The sequence below is a fragment of the Gorilla gorilla genome, chromosome 5, assembly GCF_029281585.2.
Source record: "Gorilla gorilla gorilla isolate KB3781 chromosome 5, NHGRI_mGorGor1-v2.1_pri, whole genome shotgun sequence".
Classification (NCBI taxonomy): domain Eukaryota; kingdom Metazoa; phylum Chordata; class Mammalia; order Primates; family Hominidae; genus Gorilla; species Gorilla gorilla.
Window position 1 is genome coordinate 73,562,040 of NC_073229.2, and position 21,671 is coordinate 73,583,710.

At 33.7% G+C, this 21,671-nt stretch overlaps 1 protein-coding gene across 1 annotated transcript in view; it reads right to left on the minus strand.

The window, feature by feature from the left end:
• BMP5 (bone morphogenetic protein 5) overlaps positions 1 to 21,671 on the minus strand; it is a 124,990-nt gene that overhangs the window by 18,022 nt on the left and 85,297 nt on the right. The window contains exon 4 of the mRNA XM_031012617.2: positions 2,330 to 2,524. Coding sequence (XP_030868477.1) covers positions 2,330 to 2,524 — 195 coding nt within the window. The remainder of the gene's footprint in view (positions 1 to 2,329; positions 2,525 to 21,671) is intronic.

Consider the following 21,671-nt stretch of genomic DNA (forward strand, 5'->3'; position numbering starts at 1 on the left):
TTAAACATTTGATAATATGCTTTGCAAAAAACCCAGCAATCAGGCAAACAGGCAATACAACTTTCCTCCCTAACTCCATCCCCATCCCACCCCTTCTCATCCATAGAGCCTTTGCACAATATCTTATTGTAAAATCTTGTTACTATTACAACTTTGTTATTTATATTTGGATAATTTTTAAATTTCACTGGCATTTCAAGTCTCTGAAGTATCAAATTTTCTGTTTATATTAGCATTCCCTTTCCTTAAAGCCTTGTCTTTTAGACCAAATCCTATGAGGATTTTCCCAGACTGCTTGATTACTACCTATTGAAAGGTTAAGTCTTATAGACACAAACCAGCTACTTTCTTTCTTCTTCTTATCAAAATATGAACACACTCCAAAACCATCTACCACATATTTCACAGAAATGGTTGCCAATGACAAAATTTCAAAAAGAAAATATTGGTCTATATTAGAATAATTTTGTACTCTAAATGGTGTTAGGAAACTGGTGAAAAGTTACGTGACTTCTGCTCCATGTGTTTTATTCATCTCTGCTTATAGATGTACATTTCTTTCTTGTGGTTAGGAAGAGAAGATAAATAGAGTTAACCAATAGGGAAAAGGACCTTGATGATTTCAGTCACTGGAACACCTCTGCCAGAGTCATTATGAGCTCTAATAATAAGTATGTGACTTATACTTTTCCCTTTGTAATTTCCTCCAAAATTATTTACTAAGAAATTCAAGGTTTAGCAAAACTTTTTCTTAATACAGTCTGCTACATTAAATTAAAAACATTTCAACCAAACTTAGAACCATTCTACATGAAAAGAAAAATATACAAGTTTGACAGCCTAGTATTTATCAGGAAGAAAAGGTCTTAGAAAGTTATTTTTCTCCATCTTTCATATTAAGTAATTACAGCTTTTTGCCAAACTAAATATCTTGTGAAGATCTTTAAAAAATAGCGTTGTAATAAGGCACTAGTGTCATGCTTTACTAAAAGTGGTTAAATTTCTTTGTTGGAAAATTATTTTAAAACATCACCTTATAAGCAGCATTTAATTCAGTATAATGCAATTCCATACAGAAATCTTCCCTCCTGCTTCTGTTGCTTGCCACACAAATAGGACTTCTAACATGATTCTCCTGGTGCCTACCCTTTAGGAAAAGTCCAGTGAATTCCACCTAGTAGTTTTATGGAGCGTCTCTGAGCAAATAAAAACAAACAAATAAAGGTCGTCATCTATTTCTTATCTAAACATTCATGCATGTTTGAGTAATAAATAGCTGCTGTATGACTTGTCATTTTCAAGTAACCTGAGAAAAATGAAGATTTTAGGAATAATGACACAGACTGTTTGAAGTTAGAATTTCAATTTGCTAAAATAATATATATAGGAATCATGTATCTTTTGCTTATTAGTTCATCCATCATGCCTGGCAGAGTGCTATGCATAAATTGGCCATTATCACAGAAGAATGCATATTTGACAAATAGATAAGTATGTGATACTACATTGAGATGTTCCAGGATGAGTTCCCCCTTCAAATTTATTTTTATACATGAAATCAATTTTTGGACTAAAATAGCCACCATTTTCATCTAACAGCTTACTGTTTGCATCCTGGACTAAACAAGGTACTTCTTGGTATAAATAATACGATTAAGCCACTACAAATTTTGGCAGTTAGATGCTTTCTGATCAATTGAAATTTGATCCCTCTATAAGTAATAGATTAATTTGCAAAGACTGACATGAATTGTGCATTCGTAATATTTTGTTGAAAGACTGTGTGTGTGTGTGTGCGTGTGTGTAGACACACCTGAAGAAAATTATCTAGATAATAGTCCTCCAAATAATGAAAAGATAATTATTTTAATCATTGCCTTCTAATGTCTTTCTCCTGCTAATCTCAGAAAAATAAAACTGAGTAGCATAATTCACATGTATTGACTTAAGTACGAAAGAAAGGATTTTACATTTAATTTACCTGGTTGACCATCCATTTTTGAAAGGCCCTGAGGAAGTTAGCTCAGCAAGTCGTGTAGCTCAGTTCTGGCTAGATTTTGTTGATTAGCCATTTCATAATTTTATTACTGTCATCTTGACTTTAATTTGAACTGAATCTTTCAACATATGAAGGCAACTCATATGTATTTTAAAATGAATTACTGAGTGATTCACTGATGAAACATTCTGGGATGCTAGAAACATCACCGGAAGATTTAATGTACCATCCGAAGGTATACATAGAGGGTAAATTTATTGTGGCTACTTGATTTGCAGCATACGACCCCATAACTCTCTGTGCATAACTGCTGCTCGGGTTTATTCTTACCTCCAACATTGGACATTCTGGAGGAGTCCTGATGAGAGCTGGATTTATTGCGGTTTTGATTTTTTCGTTTGTTGGCTGCTCTCACGGATCGAAGAAGTACCTCACTCGCCTTGAAGAAGGCCACCATGAAAGGTTGTTTTGACTGAGGTCCCTGTCTTCCCACAAGACCAGCAGATTTTACGTTGATACTGCGTCCTAGAACGTAATACAAAAGCACTTGGTTTATGAAAAAGAAAGAACAATTACCTGATGTGAATGAATTCTGAGGGTACTTTGAAAAGGGGAAAAGTTTTAAAACATTATCAGAATGCCTTCCTTACAGGCCAAGATTCTTATAAATATTGAGGCTTACTATTACAGACAATTATCCATCTATGGTGTTACATCTTGCATCATTCTTCCACCACAGAACACCCTCCAGCTGCTTTCACTCACTGAGAGCTTCTCAGACCTTGAAGTCAGGAATACTATAAATTGGAAGATTTGACTACTCATTCGCCTGGGAATGTCCACATTAAATAACAATTTAAAAAAAATATTAGCTATGGGCTCTTCGGCACTAAATGCCCTGTAATTTTCCTTTAAGTTATAAAAGCCGAATACTTGGCAGGGTGTTTCTACTTTCTCCAGCCTATTCGAAACCTTTCCAGTGTTAATTAGTGCTGATAGCCTTTCCACCTTCACTTCTGGCCAGTGCCCAGCAACCTTTACTAAGCTGCACTACACTTCAAGTTCTTCACAAGTAATTCTGGAAGCCTAGTCTGGGGATGGAGGTCTGCTTTAAGCCGCAGTTATTAAAAGTAGTGGCAAAAACTGCAATTACCTTTGCACCAACCTGATAATTATCAATACGAAGTATTGTGAAATAAACATAGAAATTTTGGAATTCCTCCCCTTCTGAGTTTCGACACACCTAAATGTTTACTGAAAGGAATTCAGAAGAGGCAAACCAAGCCTGGAGACTCTCAGAAAGAAGAATAAACAATCCAAGTGAGCTTCAAGACTCAAATTTGCCTATAAACTAGCCTGTGTCTCAGACCCTTATGTGTTCTTTGATGTGGTTATATATCAGTGAAAAGGGACACAACAAGTACCAATAGAGGAGTGAGTTAAAAGTCAAGGTGCCCTAGAGATAAAGTTGATAAAGTACCTCTCCCATGTGGGTAGTAATAATAATACTTAAAACTATGTCAAATCACTTTGGAGTGGTTGCTGTGTTAGGCATCTTTCTAAGTAGTTTCCATGCATTATTTAATTTCATTCCACAAATGCCCTAGAGTTAGGTATTAATAGTATCCTCTTTTAGTAGTTTTTATTAGGCTCTTCTAATTTAAAATAATCACTGAAAATTATATTATATATATATGTGAAAAAGAAAACCATTGATATCTGGTTCAATGAAAATCATTCAAAGATGATATTTAACCTTAAATTGTAAATTTGGTTAAGAATTACATATATCTTATGCAAAGTTGCTACTCTAGATACAGAAGTTAGCAGTCTTTTAAGAGTAATATATAATGTGGTTTGAAATATGTGCATGATTGACTCTGGCTTGCCCCATGAGAGATGTGCATGTTTTCTTAAAATATTTATTCAGTAAAGACTGTGGAGCAACCTCAGTCCATTATAAAACCTGACCCACCTTAGAAGAAAGGAAAGGAAAGCAAGTCCCCAAAATGGCATCAATGGCATTTTAGCAAATAAACCCTTGCTCTTAACAAAATTTATTTTGGCAGCATAAAAACTTTTGTGTATACTTCCATTGTGCAGAGAACAAGACCGTCAGAAAATGAGACCGTGTCGTATAAGGCTGTGCAGCTGTTGAGAGGGACGGACACAGGGGTTCTTCAAATGTGGAGGTATTGGTTGAAAAAAAAAAAAAGGCTGCATCAATTTAGACAGCATAGGTATCCTCCACAGTTGTCTTACAACCTACTGGGAAAAGTTGTCCAATTCCTGCAATTATTAAAATGGCCATCTGCCTCACAAATGCCACTATACTCAGTTCTACAAGAGAAGGGACTTACAAATAATCAAAGCAGTAAACCTTAAACAAATAAGCATATAGATTTCTCTTTTAAATGCAAACTTACAGTGGCTCTATGCCAGAGTCTATATTTTTTAGAAAAACTCTATCACTGGCATAAATGAAAGAGGCAGTTTGATTTGTGGTCCGAGCAGTTTCCATTCTACTTCCACTGTAACAAATGTATTAATTCAGCTCAGACTTCCTCCTTCTGGCAGCCCTTTCACTGTAAAAAGAGAAATTAGAAGTTCCAGCCAAATACCATACCTTGAACTGACCCACTTCAATACATAAACACTTTTACAACATGTTTATTCAGGTGTAGCACTTGAAATTGGTTTAAGATGTTTCCAGTGACAGAGAGCTTAGCAAAAGAAAAAAAAAAGAACTGAGAAACTTAACTGTTATAGAATAGAATAACTAGCAATCTGTTCTTTAAATTTTTTCAATTTTTTTTCTGTCTTGGAGTACAACATAAAAAAGTATTTGTCGAAGCTTTTATTTTGATATTTTAATGAAGTGTTAATTTAACAGGAGCTAAATTTTAACTTGTATACATTGATGACTGCAGAAATCATTTTTAATGTATGATCTTTCTAATACTGAAATAGGTTGCTGAGAGATGTTCATAAATGGAATACAATAAAATCAATTTTCCATTCATTACAACACACACTGACTCTTTTATAGTTAAATAAGCACTTAACAAGAAGTTCCAAGTTTCCTTTGGGTTGCCAGGGGGTTTCTTTTGTTATTATTCCAAAGACTTCCAATATTTTAATTTTTATCTGTGGAGAAATAATACGGGACTGAAGATTTATGTTCTAAAAACTGAAAAGATGTGTGTATGTTACAAATACGGGTTTCTTGGGTTTTACAAAGGTGGATATTGTATGTGAAGCAAAGTACCCTCCAAACCAATGTGAACTCCCTTTAAAATAACTTTTAATATTATTAAGTTTCCTCTTGGTTTCCTTTTTACTTCAGCAATGGAGTGACTATTAAGATTCCATAAGTTAATGCTTGCTCAGTTACCCTTGGTCTTGAGCTACACCATAGATGCATTAACTATTTGACCTAGTCTTTCAGAAACAATACACTTATATTGATTATGTTGACTAAACCTTTTCAAAGACTGAATAGTTGTTTTAGTAGAAGTACTGATAGAAACCCAGACTACACCGCATGTATTAAAAAAAAAGTAAATTCTTTATAAAACTTTATTTGAACTTTTTAAATGGTATTATTAAATATACAGTATGTTTTAGATATTGCAAATATATAACTGAAGAAGCCTACCTAAAGCATTTTGATTTAGAAACACATTACCTTTACATGTGTGTATCACCATGGATTTAATTTTCAAAGCTGATTCTTGTTTTAGAGTAGTTTCTAGTTTAAAAACATACATAAAGATGAAGCATTGAATATACAGTGGAAATGAAAATGGGGGTGAGGTAACAAAAAGAACATTAAAATAAAGTATGGTAAGGATACCAGCTTGAGCCCAAGCTTAGTCACCTTAGGATTCAGACACATCCAGGCATAGCTAGAACAGTGATAGATTTGATTCGCCAAGCATATATTTAAAGAAGATTGAGCAATTTTGTGGGCAAGAAGTCATCTTAAGAAAAAGATGAGCTGCAGTGATTTTTTTTTTAAGTCTATAACTCAGAGTTACTTCTGGCACAGCTTCAATAGATGCATGTTTAACTCCTAGAAAGAAAGGGAATCAAAGAAAATCTAATACATCCCTTTTACCCAAAGTCTCTAAAATACTGGGAAGACAAGGTAGCACTACTTTGGAACTTAGTTAACAGACTGTGACACAAGTGGTGAACAAAGATTCTCTCTATTTGAGAAGAATGGCTTCTGAGCAGTTCCACATTGGGTCCGGATGGCAGCAACAGAATAAGCTCCAAAATTATATTCTGTATTAGTCATCAGCATTGACTTCAAAGAGTAGTACCAGCTCAAAGCTGAGCGGAGCAGCAATCTGACAACACGGGGAGTTTTAATGTGCATCAATAACTATACCAAAGCAAAGCAAGAGACAATGCCAGTGATGGGATAAAGTGGCTCCAATTGCAAGAGAAAAATTCCTTTGTATGATATCCACGTCTTGATGTGGACACTGGAAAGAGGGTAGGGATGTGATCTGCTAAATGGATGGGGTGGTAATAGGAGGTAAAAATCTTGGCTGCTGGAAGCTGTTCAAGCTTAAACACGCAAATGGGAGGGAAGAAGAGACAGCAGAGAGGAGATTGAAAGGGTTCTTGAAGGATGTGTCAGCATTTCAGTGATCTTGCTGGTGGCAGTTAGACCCAAAGAAACATTGTTTATTCCTAATTATTTCAGGTTTGGGTATCATATAATACTTGGATTATGAAATGAAAGTGGTAATGACTATAATTGTAGGCATCCAGAGTTTGTTATTGGCATAGATATTGTCTTTTTGGATTTACAAAAACAAAACAAAACAAAAAACAAACAAAAACATTAAATATTTGCTCGTGAAAAGTTTTTTTAAGAAATATTTATACCTTGTCCATCTTATTTTCTCCTCAAAATTATTGTACCGGAATCATAAAGAAACAATTTGAACAGCAAATATATGGGTATATTATTTTACAGTTTTATTAACTCAGTGAACAAAGATAGGATTGGACAGATATCTTCTAAGAAATTATTATTCTATTCATACAGAGATCAAGAAGGATGTAGATGAGGCTGGAGCACTGAACTACTAAATTTTGTCATAATTGCGGCTGGAGATTCAATCCTTCTAGATCTGCTACTCTAACCCAAATGATTTCATATAAGTACTGAGGTCAGGGTATTGTGGTCACATTTGCCTAAGAACACAACTGAAACTATTTCAAATTTATAGTCACAGGGAAGGTAGACTGGCAAACCAAAGCTCTATCCCAGACTCACCGGTTTTGTATTTCAGACCACTCCTTTTGGAAAACATGATTTTCAAAATGTTTATTTCTTTCAAAACAGAGTTATTAAAGGAGATTCTGACATAAAACAGCTCTTCTGACACATGTTGATGTTATAAGGATAAGTGGTTCCAAATATGATCATTGAGTTTCCCTCTAGGATACACAGTTTGAAAAACATTCATTTGAGGATTTATCAGAGTCTAAACGTTGATATGACTTTGAGATGTTAGCATACATTCCAGCTTGTTTTTTTCTCCTCTAAACCCACGGTAATTGACTGCTTAACCCAAAACACCTGTGATGGAACTTGTGCACAAATTATCTTTTCTTCATTTCAAAAAAGGCTCTTGCAGTATCCGTTATGGACTCCTTAGCAGTAGTCAAATCAGTGCATTGTCTCACATCCACACATCTATCTGATCTTCACTTATTTTCAACCTGTGATTAACTTTGATTCTGGTACTGTGAAATTATGGATTATATGACTCTAAATTATACTAGAATTCTACCCTTTTTAGAAACTGATCATTTAAAATGTACAGAATTCACCACCCAGCATACAGAATAAATCATTTTTATATGAGATTTTAAGGAATGTGAGGAAGATAGAATCTTGTCTACTTAAATTCTACATATACTTAAATTTACTATAATCTTAAATTAAGTATATTGTAATCTAGCTACAAATTTCAGCTTTGTTATACTTTGATGAAAAATTTGCATCTTTTGTAGTTTTATTGTAAAAGCGCAGACCTGTTGCCAGAGTTAAGTACGCAGACTTGAAGTATCACAAACAGAAATTTAGCGTTCCTCCTTATTACTTTCTTGTTTTTCAAATGGTTTACATTGCTTTATAAATTCAAACAAAAATAAGGAAAAGTTGGGATTTTAAACTATTTTTTAAGTATTAAAATTTTCTTTTAACTGTAGAGAACAGGATGAGATTTTTGAGTGATTCTTCGCAGTAATTCTGGGGTTCTGTTTAACAAATGAGGTTTGGCGTACAATACCTTGGCTGGACTTTTCTCGTCTCTTCTTTTTACTGACATTTAAAAGAGTAATCTAAAAAAAAAGCCACTTTGCCAGTATTATATATCGATAATTATATATTATTGGTAATGTGTGAAAATCAAAGGAAGGGACAAATGTAATAATATGTACAAACAAGCATAGGATTCTGTGGCTCATAAGTAAAGGGGAAAAAAAAGACAGACTGGAAAAATGAAATCCAGGAAGGGCTATTATTAGTAGCAGCACCCTGACACACTGATATGAACTATGAGTTCAGAGTTTTCTGTGGATAAGAAATGTGCTTATGGCCAGGCGTGGTGGCTCACGCCTGTAATCCCAGCACTTTGGGAGGCCGACGTGGGCCAATCACGAGGTCAGAAGATCGAGACCATTCTGGTTAACCCGGTGAAACCCCGTCACTACTTAAAAAAAAAAAAAAAAAAAAAAAAAGAAAGAAAGAAAGAAAGAAAGAAATGTGGTTACAACTCCTGGTAACATATAACAGTAGAAGAAATCCATTTTTCTATATGATTTGGGTATGTTAGGGATAAAGAAGTTTAAAGGGGATAGAGATTTTTTAAAGTGTTGACATTCTTTCTAAAAATTTTGCAGAAGATACTGTCGTGCCCCACAGTTTGATAAAGTGACGGGGCTTAGAAAAGAAACGGGATATTTGGTCAGAAACATTAGCAGGATAACTAAAGTCATGCAGAGGGAGAAACACAAACCCTTGAGAACCCAAGCTCATGAGGCTCCAGGAAGTAGGGCCTGAGGACAGAGAAACTGAGAACTGTAAAGCAGCATGGCCAGAGGTTTGTGCCCAGTTGTGGAAGCTGTCCAGAATGCTGAAATGTTTTATTGCATGGAGGGCAGGACTGAGGTGATGGAAAATGATTAGTTTCCTTCCACGGGACATCACTCTGAAATGAGGGGCTTGCTGTCTCGGGCATGACAAGCCCAACAAATGTGTTTTACTTGGTCCCTATTTTCAGCCGCTAGAAATATGAATCTCACGCTAGGGATTGTAGTTTACCTCCACAAAAGCACTTACTTTTTAATAGCTCTTGTCTTTATATATAGCACCTTTCCCCTGAGGTCCTATGAACTTTACAGACATCATCTGTCACATGCCCCAAAAAGATTGGTTAGCAGTTGGTCTTATAGCCCTCATTTATTTTAAGAAAGCAGAAACATTTTTTTCACCAAATCATGAGAACAGTGAATTATTTTTCTTCTTCTTCTCCAGTTATTATGTGACTTTTTAAAATAAAAATTATACATATCTTAAATGAAAGAATCTTTTCCTTCAGAAGCCCGGGGGATTTTATTAAAACTATAGGGAAGCAGAATTTCAGCAGAAATCAACCAAAAACTTTAAAAAACTCTTTCTTTGTGTTACAACATCAATGACAAAAAGCTTTTAGATGTCAGACACATTTTAGTTTGTTTCACAGCAGTGAAATTTTAGTATTCTACATTTTACCTATAGTAATTAAAGTGGTCTTTGAAACTTAGTTACTTGGGAAACTTACTGAGTATCTAAAGGAGATACTCTTTTACCAGCTACTATATTATTCCAAATTTTTTTTTTTTTTTTTTTTTTTTTGAGATGGAGTCTCGTTCTGTCGCCCAGGCTGGAGCGCAGTGATGTGATTTCGGCTCACTGCAACCTCAGCCTCCCAAGTTCAAGTGATTCTCCTCCTTCAGCCTCCTGAGTAGCTAGGACTAGAGGCATGTGTCACCACACCTGGTGAAGTTTTTGTATTTTTTTAGTAGAGACAGGGTTTCACCATGTTGACCAGGCTGGTCTCAAACTCCTGACCACAGGTGATTCACCCACCTTGGCCTATCATACAGAAAATCGGATCTGTTAAATATTTGACCTTCCCTTTTGATTTGTACATGAACCTATCAAATGATCATAGGTTACTTCCAGGATCTTTGGATCAGTCTAGGACCAGCAAAATAGAAGAAAAATAAATTATTCGGCACCTAATAAAGAAAGTGAAAAAAAAAGTGAACTATATTTTCTAAAATATGCAGTAGAGAACTGATACTGAGATACCTAATGTAATATTCCATAGTAACTACTTCTGCAGGAACACATTTTGAATGCTGCTACCACAAAGAAATAATACATGTTTAAAATGATGGATATGATAATCACTTTGATTTGGTCATTATACTTTGTACACATGCTTTGAAACACCACATTGTACCGCAAAAATATGTGCAATATTGTTTCAATTATAAATAAAAAGTAAATTTAAAAATGTAGAGTTTTAGTATTTAGGGCTTATTTTCTTCACATATGAAGGCTGATCATAAAGCATTCTTCTGAGTAGAAGGAAGCAGAATTTTTCTTCACCATTTTTTCATGTATCTGGCTATGGCCAGAAGGCCATCTAGCCTGCCCCACATAAGGGACGAGTTACAAGGTGAAATCTTACACCACCATGATTCCTTGCTGGCCCCCAGAACAAAAGCATCCTGAACCATTTGCATGCAAAATAATAGCTGGTTTCCAAGAGTGTTTTCTTCTGCTCAATCTAGGTCAGCAGTGTCGTCTGACCTCATAGCATAAGTACAACTTCCATATTTCTATCAGTTGTGTTACTTCAGAGAAAAATAACGTGAAGAATACTTCTACATATAAACATAACTGGTACCTGAGAGTAATAAGAAGCGTGTCTCAAAGGATCAGGGACATTGGGAATTGAAAAAGCCAATTCAACATTTCTGAAATTAAGAGAGAAGCAACAGCTGCCATGTACTGAAGACAAGTATTTTACCAGTTGATTTGTATACATCTTATTTACTCCTCACAGCAAAGCAACTGTTATCCTCTTAAAATAAGGCTCAAAAAAGAGTCAGATTTTTAACTCAGCCTTGTCACACTATTAAAGTAGTATGCTTTTCCCTCTAAGTACACAGTAGTCCACTTTTTAGAGATTGGTGGGTACTTTCATCTTGGGTTCCTGTATAAATATTTTCACCTTGAGAAGAATGGAGGAAAAATGGCCTGTCAGTGGCATACATATTGTAGTTTCCAAGAATAATGTTATAGCTGCTTCTTTCATTAAGTTCAGGATCAGACTTTCCTTAGTAAGTAAGTAGGAAGATGAAGACTCAATACTTCTTATTAGCCATAAGAAGGCAGGTGGCTTCCCCAGTTCCTATTCCACTCTAATTGAAACTTAGATTCAATTACTGTCACACTACAGAGAAATTAGCATACATTTTTAAGGAGTGGGGATATATAATTTAATTGTCAAAGTAGTATTAGTCTAATCCAAATTTTGATTGCCACTTCTAATATATACTACTGGATTTGATGGTTAGATGCCTTTGTTTTTTGTTTGTTTGTTTCTGTTTTGGTTTTCCTCTCTCTCTTATAATCTTATTACTGGCATGCCAAAATTTAACTCTCAGCAGTATAGATACACTGTGGTTGCTCATGCCTTATAAGGATTAAAGGTTCTCTTTTCTTCTCACTTGTGCTCTCTGCTCAGGATACAAATACCAGCACTACTGCTAGTTTTGCAATATATCTTTGAGAGATATGTCAACAATAAGTTAAACTTAAGTAGAAAGAAAAGAAAAGAAAGAGTCAACTCTAGTTTATGATGACAATAAGTAGTATTTTATATTTTTCATGATCCTAAATTGATATTACCATGAAAATATTTACCCCACAGATCATCAGTTTAGCTAGAGTCTAGAAGAGAAAATATAACAAACAACAAAAACTAAAAAATATTTCTGACTTTGGCATTTGTTTGGTAAGACTGGTGCTCTATAGTTACTGTTCTGAATTAGGGAAAATCAAAAACAGAAATACAGATGTAGCCAAGCACTTCTGAACCCCTTTTCATTAAAAGAAACCTTAAAAATTAGTAAAATATATATTTTGCCAGATAGTGAACCACAACTAACTCCTGTTTGTAACTGCTTACTTTAAATCAATAATTTTAAAACCTTTTTTCATATATGTTTTTTAGTTGCGATGCTGAACTTTGGATAAGCAAACTGTGTTAACCATATGGCTCTCATTCAAATATAAATAAACTAAATTAAAACAAAAGCTAAGACTTCCGAATTAAGTTATTGTGATCTGCCAGTGTAAGATGTTCTTAAGTATGATCAAACCTGCAGTTCTCCCCTTACAAATGTTACCTGCTTTGGGACTTGAAGAAGAGAACTGTTGTTTCTTAGTAACTAGACTATGCCAAACGTTTCAGATATTATTCTTTTTAAAATGTTTACTGCTATGTAATTATCCTAAGAGGACATAACAAAGAGATGCAAGTCTTCAAAAGAAAAAAAGACTATTTTTAAAATATTGTTTATACAATGTACATGATAAAACAGCAAAATTTAGTCTTTCAATTTATTATTGAATATATTCTATAATCAATAACTATAAAGAGAAATTATTTTCTGCCTAAGAATCATCATACAAGACTAAATTAAGAAGAGGGGGTTTGTTATCAAGTTCTAAATAAAAAGATTAAATTTGACTAAATTACATGTTGAAGTGAATCATCAGCAGATGAAAAGTTTCTTTTTCTCCTTTCCTATTTATTAATTTATCAAATTAACTATAATTACACAAAGAGACAAAAAACACTGAAAAGGTTGATTTAGAAAATAAAAAATGTGACAGAATTACTGTTACATATTGTGGACCACATCACAATTAAACTCCAGGCAGAAAATATAAAAACCCAAAAATAATTCCCAACAGATACAGCAAAAATTCAATTCTCTCCCTTATAATCATTTTTAATGGCATTGTTTTATTTGGAAATTATAACAATACAATTATTTTTCAGTTCAGAATTTATAAAAGACTAATTTAATTTGTAAGAGTCAGCATATAAGAGGGTGGCTCTGAAAACAAATCGTTTTCAGATTTATTCTTAAGCTACATTTACTCGTGTACAAAATGGGTTAAGAAGAAGTAGATATTTCATTTAAAGAGCTTAGCAAAATGGTTAACACTGAGTAAGCACTCAGCAATGTTAGTTTCCACTAATGTTATTTATTTGATTTCAGTTGTCCATCACAGGAAATGCATGGTTTAAATTCTTACCCAAAATGAATTAAAGATATACCTAGAAAGTTAAACCTGGATTAACTATGTAGAATTTAAAAATACTAAATATTAGCATGAAAGAACAAATTGATATTGGCAAAAGGTATTGCTGAAATCAGCGTATAAAAAAGAGGATATTTGTGTAGACAGAAAATAAGTTGATAAGAAGAATGTTTGAAAATACATGGAGTATATTTTATGAAAATTCTATATGGCTAATAAGAGAATTAACGAGATCTTTGGTTGAACCAAGTAGAAATTTAACAGTGATCCGTTATTTATGTTCAGTTACTCCTGCCATGAAAGACATTTTGCTCATTTGTATGCAGTGGGCAAATGACAAAAAACTAAAGCATACAGGGAAGATTTATGTTCTCCGATGTGCTTTAAGACATCACGCGAGTTAGAAAACCCATGGGTCACAGCATACGTGGGTTTGGAAAATTAACAAATACTGATTTCAGACCCCAAGGGAAATCTATGTCATATTTATTTTCAGTAGAAATCTAGTCATGTTTACCATAAATGTACAGGAATTCTCAATGACACTTTTGCTAAACATTCACATTAAAATGACCAACATAGTTTTTTCTCTTAGCCACATCTTTTAAATATTTCTCCAAGGCTTGATTTCTTGCAAAAAAAAAAAAAATTTCAGAAAGTAACACATGGCCATAGATAATTTATGTTTTGATGTTTTTGAAATTTGATGAAAAAATTTGATAGAAGTAGAAGGCACTCTAAAATGTTATGGAAAAATTTAGATTGAGTTTTATGTTTTGCTATGATACTAAAACATTTAGTATGGCACTTAAAAAGAAAATACAATCCTGCTAAATGCTGTAAAAAGAACTCTCTAGAAATCTTATTATAGATTTTCAACTATGAATTTATATTTGATCCCTAACACAATTACTTGAGAGTGTGTATATGCCTGGGTATTCCATGTCTACACACCCATGCATGCGCACAGAAAAACATGTCTAACTTTCTCGCTTCTCTTTACCAGTTTCTCCATCACTATTTTTATACCATATCTTAAGTTGGGGTTTGAATGTAACTGTTTAATACCAGCCTCCTCTAAGACAATGCATTTCCATTCATTGTACCCTCTCTACATATAGTATTTTTTAATACATGAATATAATGCTTAAAGTATAAATATATGCTTAAAGATTACAATTGGCGTACCATTCCATGATGCAGCAAGGTTGTAAGTGACTGTAGAAATTACCTGAAAATTTATATTATGCTGTATAATTCCTAGACAAGAAGTCAACTAAATAGTGAATTCTTCAAGCCACATAGAGCTTATTCCTCACAGAACAAACAATTCTAAGGCCATTGGCTTCCATTATTCAGGCTTTTTTTTTCTTTTGTAAAGAGCCCTCAGTTTGCCTTTTATGCACATTGATTTAACTTGTGGACTGTAGAGAAAAAGTTCAATTTTATTTATTAATTTCATTTCTTCAGGTACTGGAAGATAACTATTCTTCTGCTGTCCTCCTAATTTATTCTTAAATATTAATCCAGAAGTCAAAGCTAATTATCCTTAAACATTAGACAATACATAAAGAACTACTTATTTATAACAATATTTATCTAGAGCAAATCATAAGTGTATATGTTCTTTTTTCCTTTCAGAACCTCCAGTAAGATATGTGATTCTTTCAGTTTCTTGGATATAGATACTCTCTGATTTGTTTATTTAAAACCAATTGTCATCACCATAAATTCAGCAAAAGGGGAGCCATATGGTTTTATGAACAAAAATGACTTAATTACTTCAAAAGATAAGATTCAGATAAGAGAAGGAAATATTATCAAATCTTAGAATGTTTAAAAGATCCTCAGATAAGTGGACATAATTCAACTTTTTGAACTTAGATAAATAATAATGAGAAACTGTAGTCAAAACAGCAGGAGAAAAAGAAAAATATCACCCTTGATCTTTGAATTTCTTCTGCTACTTATTAGCACTGTCAGCTGATATTCAGATTACCCAGCCATATAGATCATCTAACCTTTGACACAGATAAATTAAACCTCTGACAACACAGAGGCTTAATCTGGAGCTCTTTCCCTGAGGTAAAAACGACTCTCTTAGGGATACGAAGAATAACACAACAAACTTAGGCAGATACTTCCATTTAAAAATAGCAGATTCTAGGACTTACTAAATTTAAGTAGATATTATATTAAGAACTCTGCATTTCTCACACAAATACACTTAAATTTTATAAACATAAAAGAATATTCAGTTGTAAATTATATCTTTGTTTAATATATAATCACATGTGGACTTTAGATACTGGAATATATGTTTCTAATTAGGAACATACTGCAATTCAAAAGATGTGGCATTTTGGAAAAACTGATTTTAACAGAATACATTTAGGAAATATTACTGGATATTTTAATTTGGAAAAGAAATGTTATCAGTATGTTAAATTACTGTGCAGGTAGGAATGAAAAACAACCCAATGTTGAAGAAAAAGATGAATCCTGTTCTTTGTTAACATAGCTGTAACAGTGTCAATTACTGGGAATGAACAACAACAACAAAAATTATCACAGGTTGAAAAGGAGAGAACACAGCAACATCCTGGGTAATGAAATGTAAAATTACCCACTTTCAAGATAATTGTCCTGATAACAAAAGACTTTATTTGAAGTTTGCAGAATAATATTGGTGAAAATAAAAGAGGATTAAACTGTTGGTACTTTTAGAAAATCTCTGATTTTCTAAAATCTAAATCTCAAAATCTAAAATCTCAGCTTTCCAATCATTTTTTGGGAAATACCATTTACATGGTGGAGATTTTATGTGATTTGCTATAAACATCAGCACAACATGTATTAAGGACCATTGGACCCTACTCTTTATCAAAGACTACTAATATTTATTTGATCTTGTGTTCTATGAACATTAAAATCCTGCTTGTAATTCAATTATCTTTGTAAGAATCCATTCTACTGTTTAACGCTTACTAATAGGTTTACTAACTCAAATACTAGTAATTTGTCCTAAGGCATTTTAAACAGGAGTTTTTTATGCTAATGTTGGCCAGCCTTTAATAAATTAGCCCCATATATAATCCTATTGCATTACGAAAAGCTTGTTTCCCTTATTTTCATTGATTAAATTAGTAATCTCTAAAAATATGTTATTTTTCTAAGAACAAAATGGGTTCATTTCTATTGACTTCACACCCTAGATTGAAACAGGTTAAAACTTTCTTATTAGTAATTATTTTATCAATCAATGTTATTAAACATGAGCTTCATAACATAACTGCCTATATACTCTGCTGTCAACTCAAAGTTTCAGAATATATATCAATCTGAACTTTTCCCTGTGGACTATCACTTGTGAATTTATCTAAAATGTATTTAAATCATCTGTAAAACCTCCACAATGAAAGAACTAGTCCCAAGTTAAAGGAGTGATAACCAGAGCTAATGTAAGTGAAAAGTCTGTGCAATCTCTAGTCCAATTTATCATACAGAACTTTATTTGTGCCCTACCATGTGCCAGCTACTACCATCTAATACAACTTCACATACCTTGTGAGGTAATTACTATCACACTCACTTTATTGATGCAATGGCTAGAATGGTAAGTATTTTATCAGAGCCCAGATTTTAATCTAATTTTTCTAATGATTTCTTTTTAAAATGTTTATTTCCAGAATGTAGCTATCTGTTCATTTATCCTCCTCATTTAAATATCAAAACTTTAAATTCTAAGTTACTGTAAGCAATGTTTCTTTATTTTACATTTAAGTATCAGTTATCATATAATTTAATCTGACAGTTTAATACCTCTGAAATCTTTTTTTTTCTTGATTTGGGTACAAAATTTAGTGAAACTTTAAACTTTCTGACTTTAAACCTGAAGTTTTACCTTGATGTGGTTGAAAATTATGCTGACTTTGTTTTCAAAATGGCTCTTAAGTCCTACTTCTAAAAAATAACCTTATAATGTTTCTTGGACATTAAACAACTCTCTGACAAAACAACATTTTGATGACTTGAATACAAATGAATCAGAAACATACGGATTGAATTTTTCTTGATGTATAAGCAAGTTTGAATAGAAAGAAAAAAAGTCACTGGCAAAATTCATTCTGAGTATTGCCAAACCGAAAATGTCTGAAAACACAGGGCTTTTTAAAAGACATTCTAATGAACCCCAAAATACTACCTTTGTTTTTCAATCTCTAAATTATTCTATAAACCCAAGTTTGAAAAAAAGAATTAATCTACTTGGAAGGCTTAAGCTATATAAAGCATCAAACAAGGGAAAATTATAGTGTTTGGGGGGAAAACTCAAGTCTTTAAAGTTAGATTAAATTGCTATCTGTGTAATAAACTATGTGCATATGTGTGTAGGAAAAATCATTACTGTAGATTTATTAGCAATGTTAATAAAGACCTAGTATGTCAGTTAATTAATGTATCATTATAATGCAGGGAACTAGAAATCTTACAATAATTTAGGACAGATTTAAGCCTACTCATTTGCTATTAAAAACAAAAATAGAATTTATTTTATCATAGAGGTTTATTAACCACCATGAGAAAGTGCTTGAGAACTTTAAAACCAATTTTGTAAAATTGGATATAACATCTTGTCTGGAATGTCTAAATTTTGCCATTAAGAAGCGGCAATATATTTTTTCATTTGCTTGCTCATATGTTTGTATTATTTTGCTGAAACAAACATATGGAGCTCTGAGAATTATCTATTCAGCATGAAAAAATAATAAAATATTCTTGAACTCTCTTGCCAAATCCATTGCAGTTCATTTGTCAAATTTCTAAAAAGAGTATTTCATAAACTGACATAATTTCCACAGGCTCTCTGAGGAATCAAAATGCTACTTTTGATTTCAGCAGCCTTTTGATTCCCAAAATATATTTAGACCTTTTTGGTATTTTTTCTTCACAGGGGCAGGCTAAACAAAATTTAATAATACACATCACTGACTTTCTCCTTTCCTTATGATTTAAACTATTTAATTTCTGTATTGTGGTTTGCTCTACAAAATTCTGCTCCTATGTTACATTAAACTGGTTTAGTTACTAATTCTAAAACTCACAGTTTGGAATGTCTTCTTAAGAGAAACATGTTCAGTGGCAAGTGAATTACAAGACCTTTTTAATTACAAACTCACTCAATTACCATTCAAGACATTTTCAATACCTACGACCTGCATTGTGCCACGCACTGAGGGTACAAGTGCGAATCAGTGACACATGTCCCATGACCTCATGAAACTGACATTCATTCAAACCTGTAATCACAGTGGTGTTACTGTGATTCATTAAAGCAGTAAGTTTAGTTCTTTTTTATGGCTCACGATCAAGCTACAAGAGAATATTACATTTAATTTAGATTTCATATTCCTTACATGATTTGTGTATAGATCACTTGCCTAATAGCATCTGCAATCACATTTTATACATGAAAGTTGTTCTAGCCAATCCTGGACTGTTAAATTTTTCCAGAATATACCACGCCATTTTGACATAGTGTGCATTTACTTACTGTTTCTTCATCCAGGAATCAATTATCCTGCCCTCACCATCACTTCGCATACTTCCATGACTTCCCTTCCTCTTCATCTGTATTTCTTAGGAATCTAACTGCTGACCCAGTTTCAAGGCCACCGCTACCATGGCTCTTTTGGCCCCATCCCAAGTATCTTTAGCCATGTATGTTCTGCTTTCCCATGGTGTCTTTGTTGTATCACTATTTTTCAGTATTAGGGCACTTTGTTATTTCTAAAATTAGCTACCTGTATCTGTCTCTTAGGTGATATGCTTTCGTAACCTGCCACCTTGCATGCACAGATACTTAATAATTATATGTTGGACAAATGGATAAATGAATAATAGTTTACAAATGAATTTGAAAGCAGACTTTCCTATCATCCTTTCATGATTTTCAACTCCTTTTGCTTAGAAGAAAACGTTAGGAATATATTACTGAAAATAAAAGATGGTCTGTCTGCTCTGAAGCAATGTCACATTGAGAACACAAGCAGTGGTAATGAGTGAAGCTGTAATAAGCTGAAGCATCTGGTTATTCATATTTATAAGGAAATGTCACATGTATATTCTCCATGAAGTTGCAGTTAATAAAACTAAGGTGCCCAGAGAATCAGTTGCTTTCCCAAGGCCCTATCTCTTCCACCTCTGGTTAAAATCTGTTTTAAGTATTGCCTAAAAGCAAAAAGCCAGCTAGCCTAGCATGTTTAACCATTTGAAAATTCTTCAAATTAGACAATATCAAAGAGATAAGGAAAAGCAACAAAAGGCTGTATATTTCAAACCGAACTCTCAAATATAGAATTTGGAAACCTTTTAAAGGAGTAAAACATTAGTTTACTCTAGGCTAAAAAATAACATAGTAGTGATTTAAAGTAAAATTACCCATGTAATATAAGAGAAAATTAATCATAGAGAAAGGGAAAGTCAAAATATAGACTAGTTCTCAGAGAGAAAAAGATAAACTGAAAACAACACAGAAGTTAAATTATGGAAATAGTGAAAGAGAGAACCAATACAAGATAAGAGTGGGGGAAAAACAAAAAGAGAAACTTTAGAAAGTCCACGTGGAGCATGAGGGAAGATGGAAATTAAAAGGAAACAGGCTGATCATATTTCATAGATTTCTTGATTTGTTTAGTTAGACATTTCAAGCATATCCCCAAAGAGGAGAGTGGGAGAAGCACATACCACTAATTTCATTTTTCTTGTTTGGGCCACATACCAGGGAAGGAACGATTGGCTTACTTCCCCAGTGCCAATTTCCCAGTCACATTTCTGACGATAAATGTACAGTAGCTTAACATTGTAAAATTCTTGGAAGATTATTTAAATTTGTGCTTTACTCAGTCTACATTTATAATGCTTGAACTCTGAGGATCCTTTAATGATAATCGTAAAGCCATAATTGTACTCTAACCTATAATCCAGAATATTTGAATTGTTTATGAAAATTCAACATTGTAATTAAAAGCTATGGAAAAATCTGGATTTGAGAGCATAGGGAAGGTCTGAAACGTTGCCTATAATACTTTCAGTAAGAACTTTCTTTTTCTAGATCAAGATTTGAGACCCGGCCGGGCGCGGTGGCTCACGCCTGTAATCCCAGCACTTTGGGAGGCCAAGGCGGGCGGATCACGAGGTCAGGAGATCGAGACCATCCTGGCTAACACGGTGAAACCCCGTCTCTACTAAAAATACAAAAAAATTAGCCGGGGATGGTGGCAGGCGCCTGTAGTCCCAGCTACTCGGGAGGCTGAGGCGAGAGAATGGCTTGAATCGGAGAGGCGGAGCTTGCAGTGAGCCGAGATTGCGCCACTGCACTCCAGCCTGGGCAACAAACAGAGCAAGACTCCGTCTCAAAAAAAAAAAAAAAAAAAAAGATTTGAGACACATAAAACACGCACTAGACTAACCCTTTAATATATTCAATTTGTGTGTGAACTTCATTCCATATATACAATCTTTGCAGTCACAGCATCGGTAATGGTATTATCCATAAGCTGTGAAACTGGCTGCAGGTAAAACAACGCCATAGTGAAGTCTTAAGCATTTATAGCAATAAATCTCCTTGAAAAAGGTCCAAGACAGACACAACTTTTACTTACCTCTGTGGTTTATTAAACAAGGCTTTTGTGTAACACCGCAATGAAAAATGAGGGAGGTAGACTGTAGGCCTAATGTTTTTCTTGCCTGATTCTGTGACAACTAGAAGCAGTGAACCTTAAATAAGATACGTTCTCTTATTAATGATCTTTTTAAAAATTATCCTCCCTGTCCCTGGTGATAACATTTTTAGGGTAGAGAATAAGAGCACAATGTAGATCTCCATGATGTTTTTTATAAATATTTAAAATTAAATATTAAGTATTTAAAGGTAGGACACCATTAAATTATGTCTTATCCTCCTATCATGACAAATATAATTTTAAATGACCTGCAAGTCTAGATTTGAGTTTAGAGTGTTTGAACTTTGAGTGATCAAAGGGCAACAAAGATCTGAATATATTGGCCTTGGCTTCCTGAGCCTTCTGAGCAAATATGCCAGTATCACCATCACCACAGTCTGCAAATTCTGTTCCATGTTTCTGAATTGCCTGCCCCCCAACTTCTTCCTCTAATCACATCTTCGTGTTTCAGACTATAGCTCAAATCTAGTCACCACCCTATGTTCACAGATCCATTGAACACCTCAGTGTG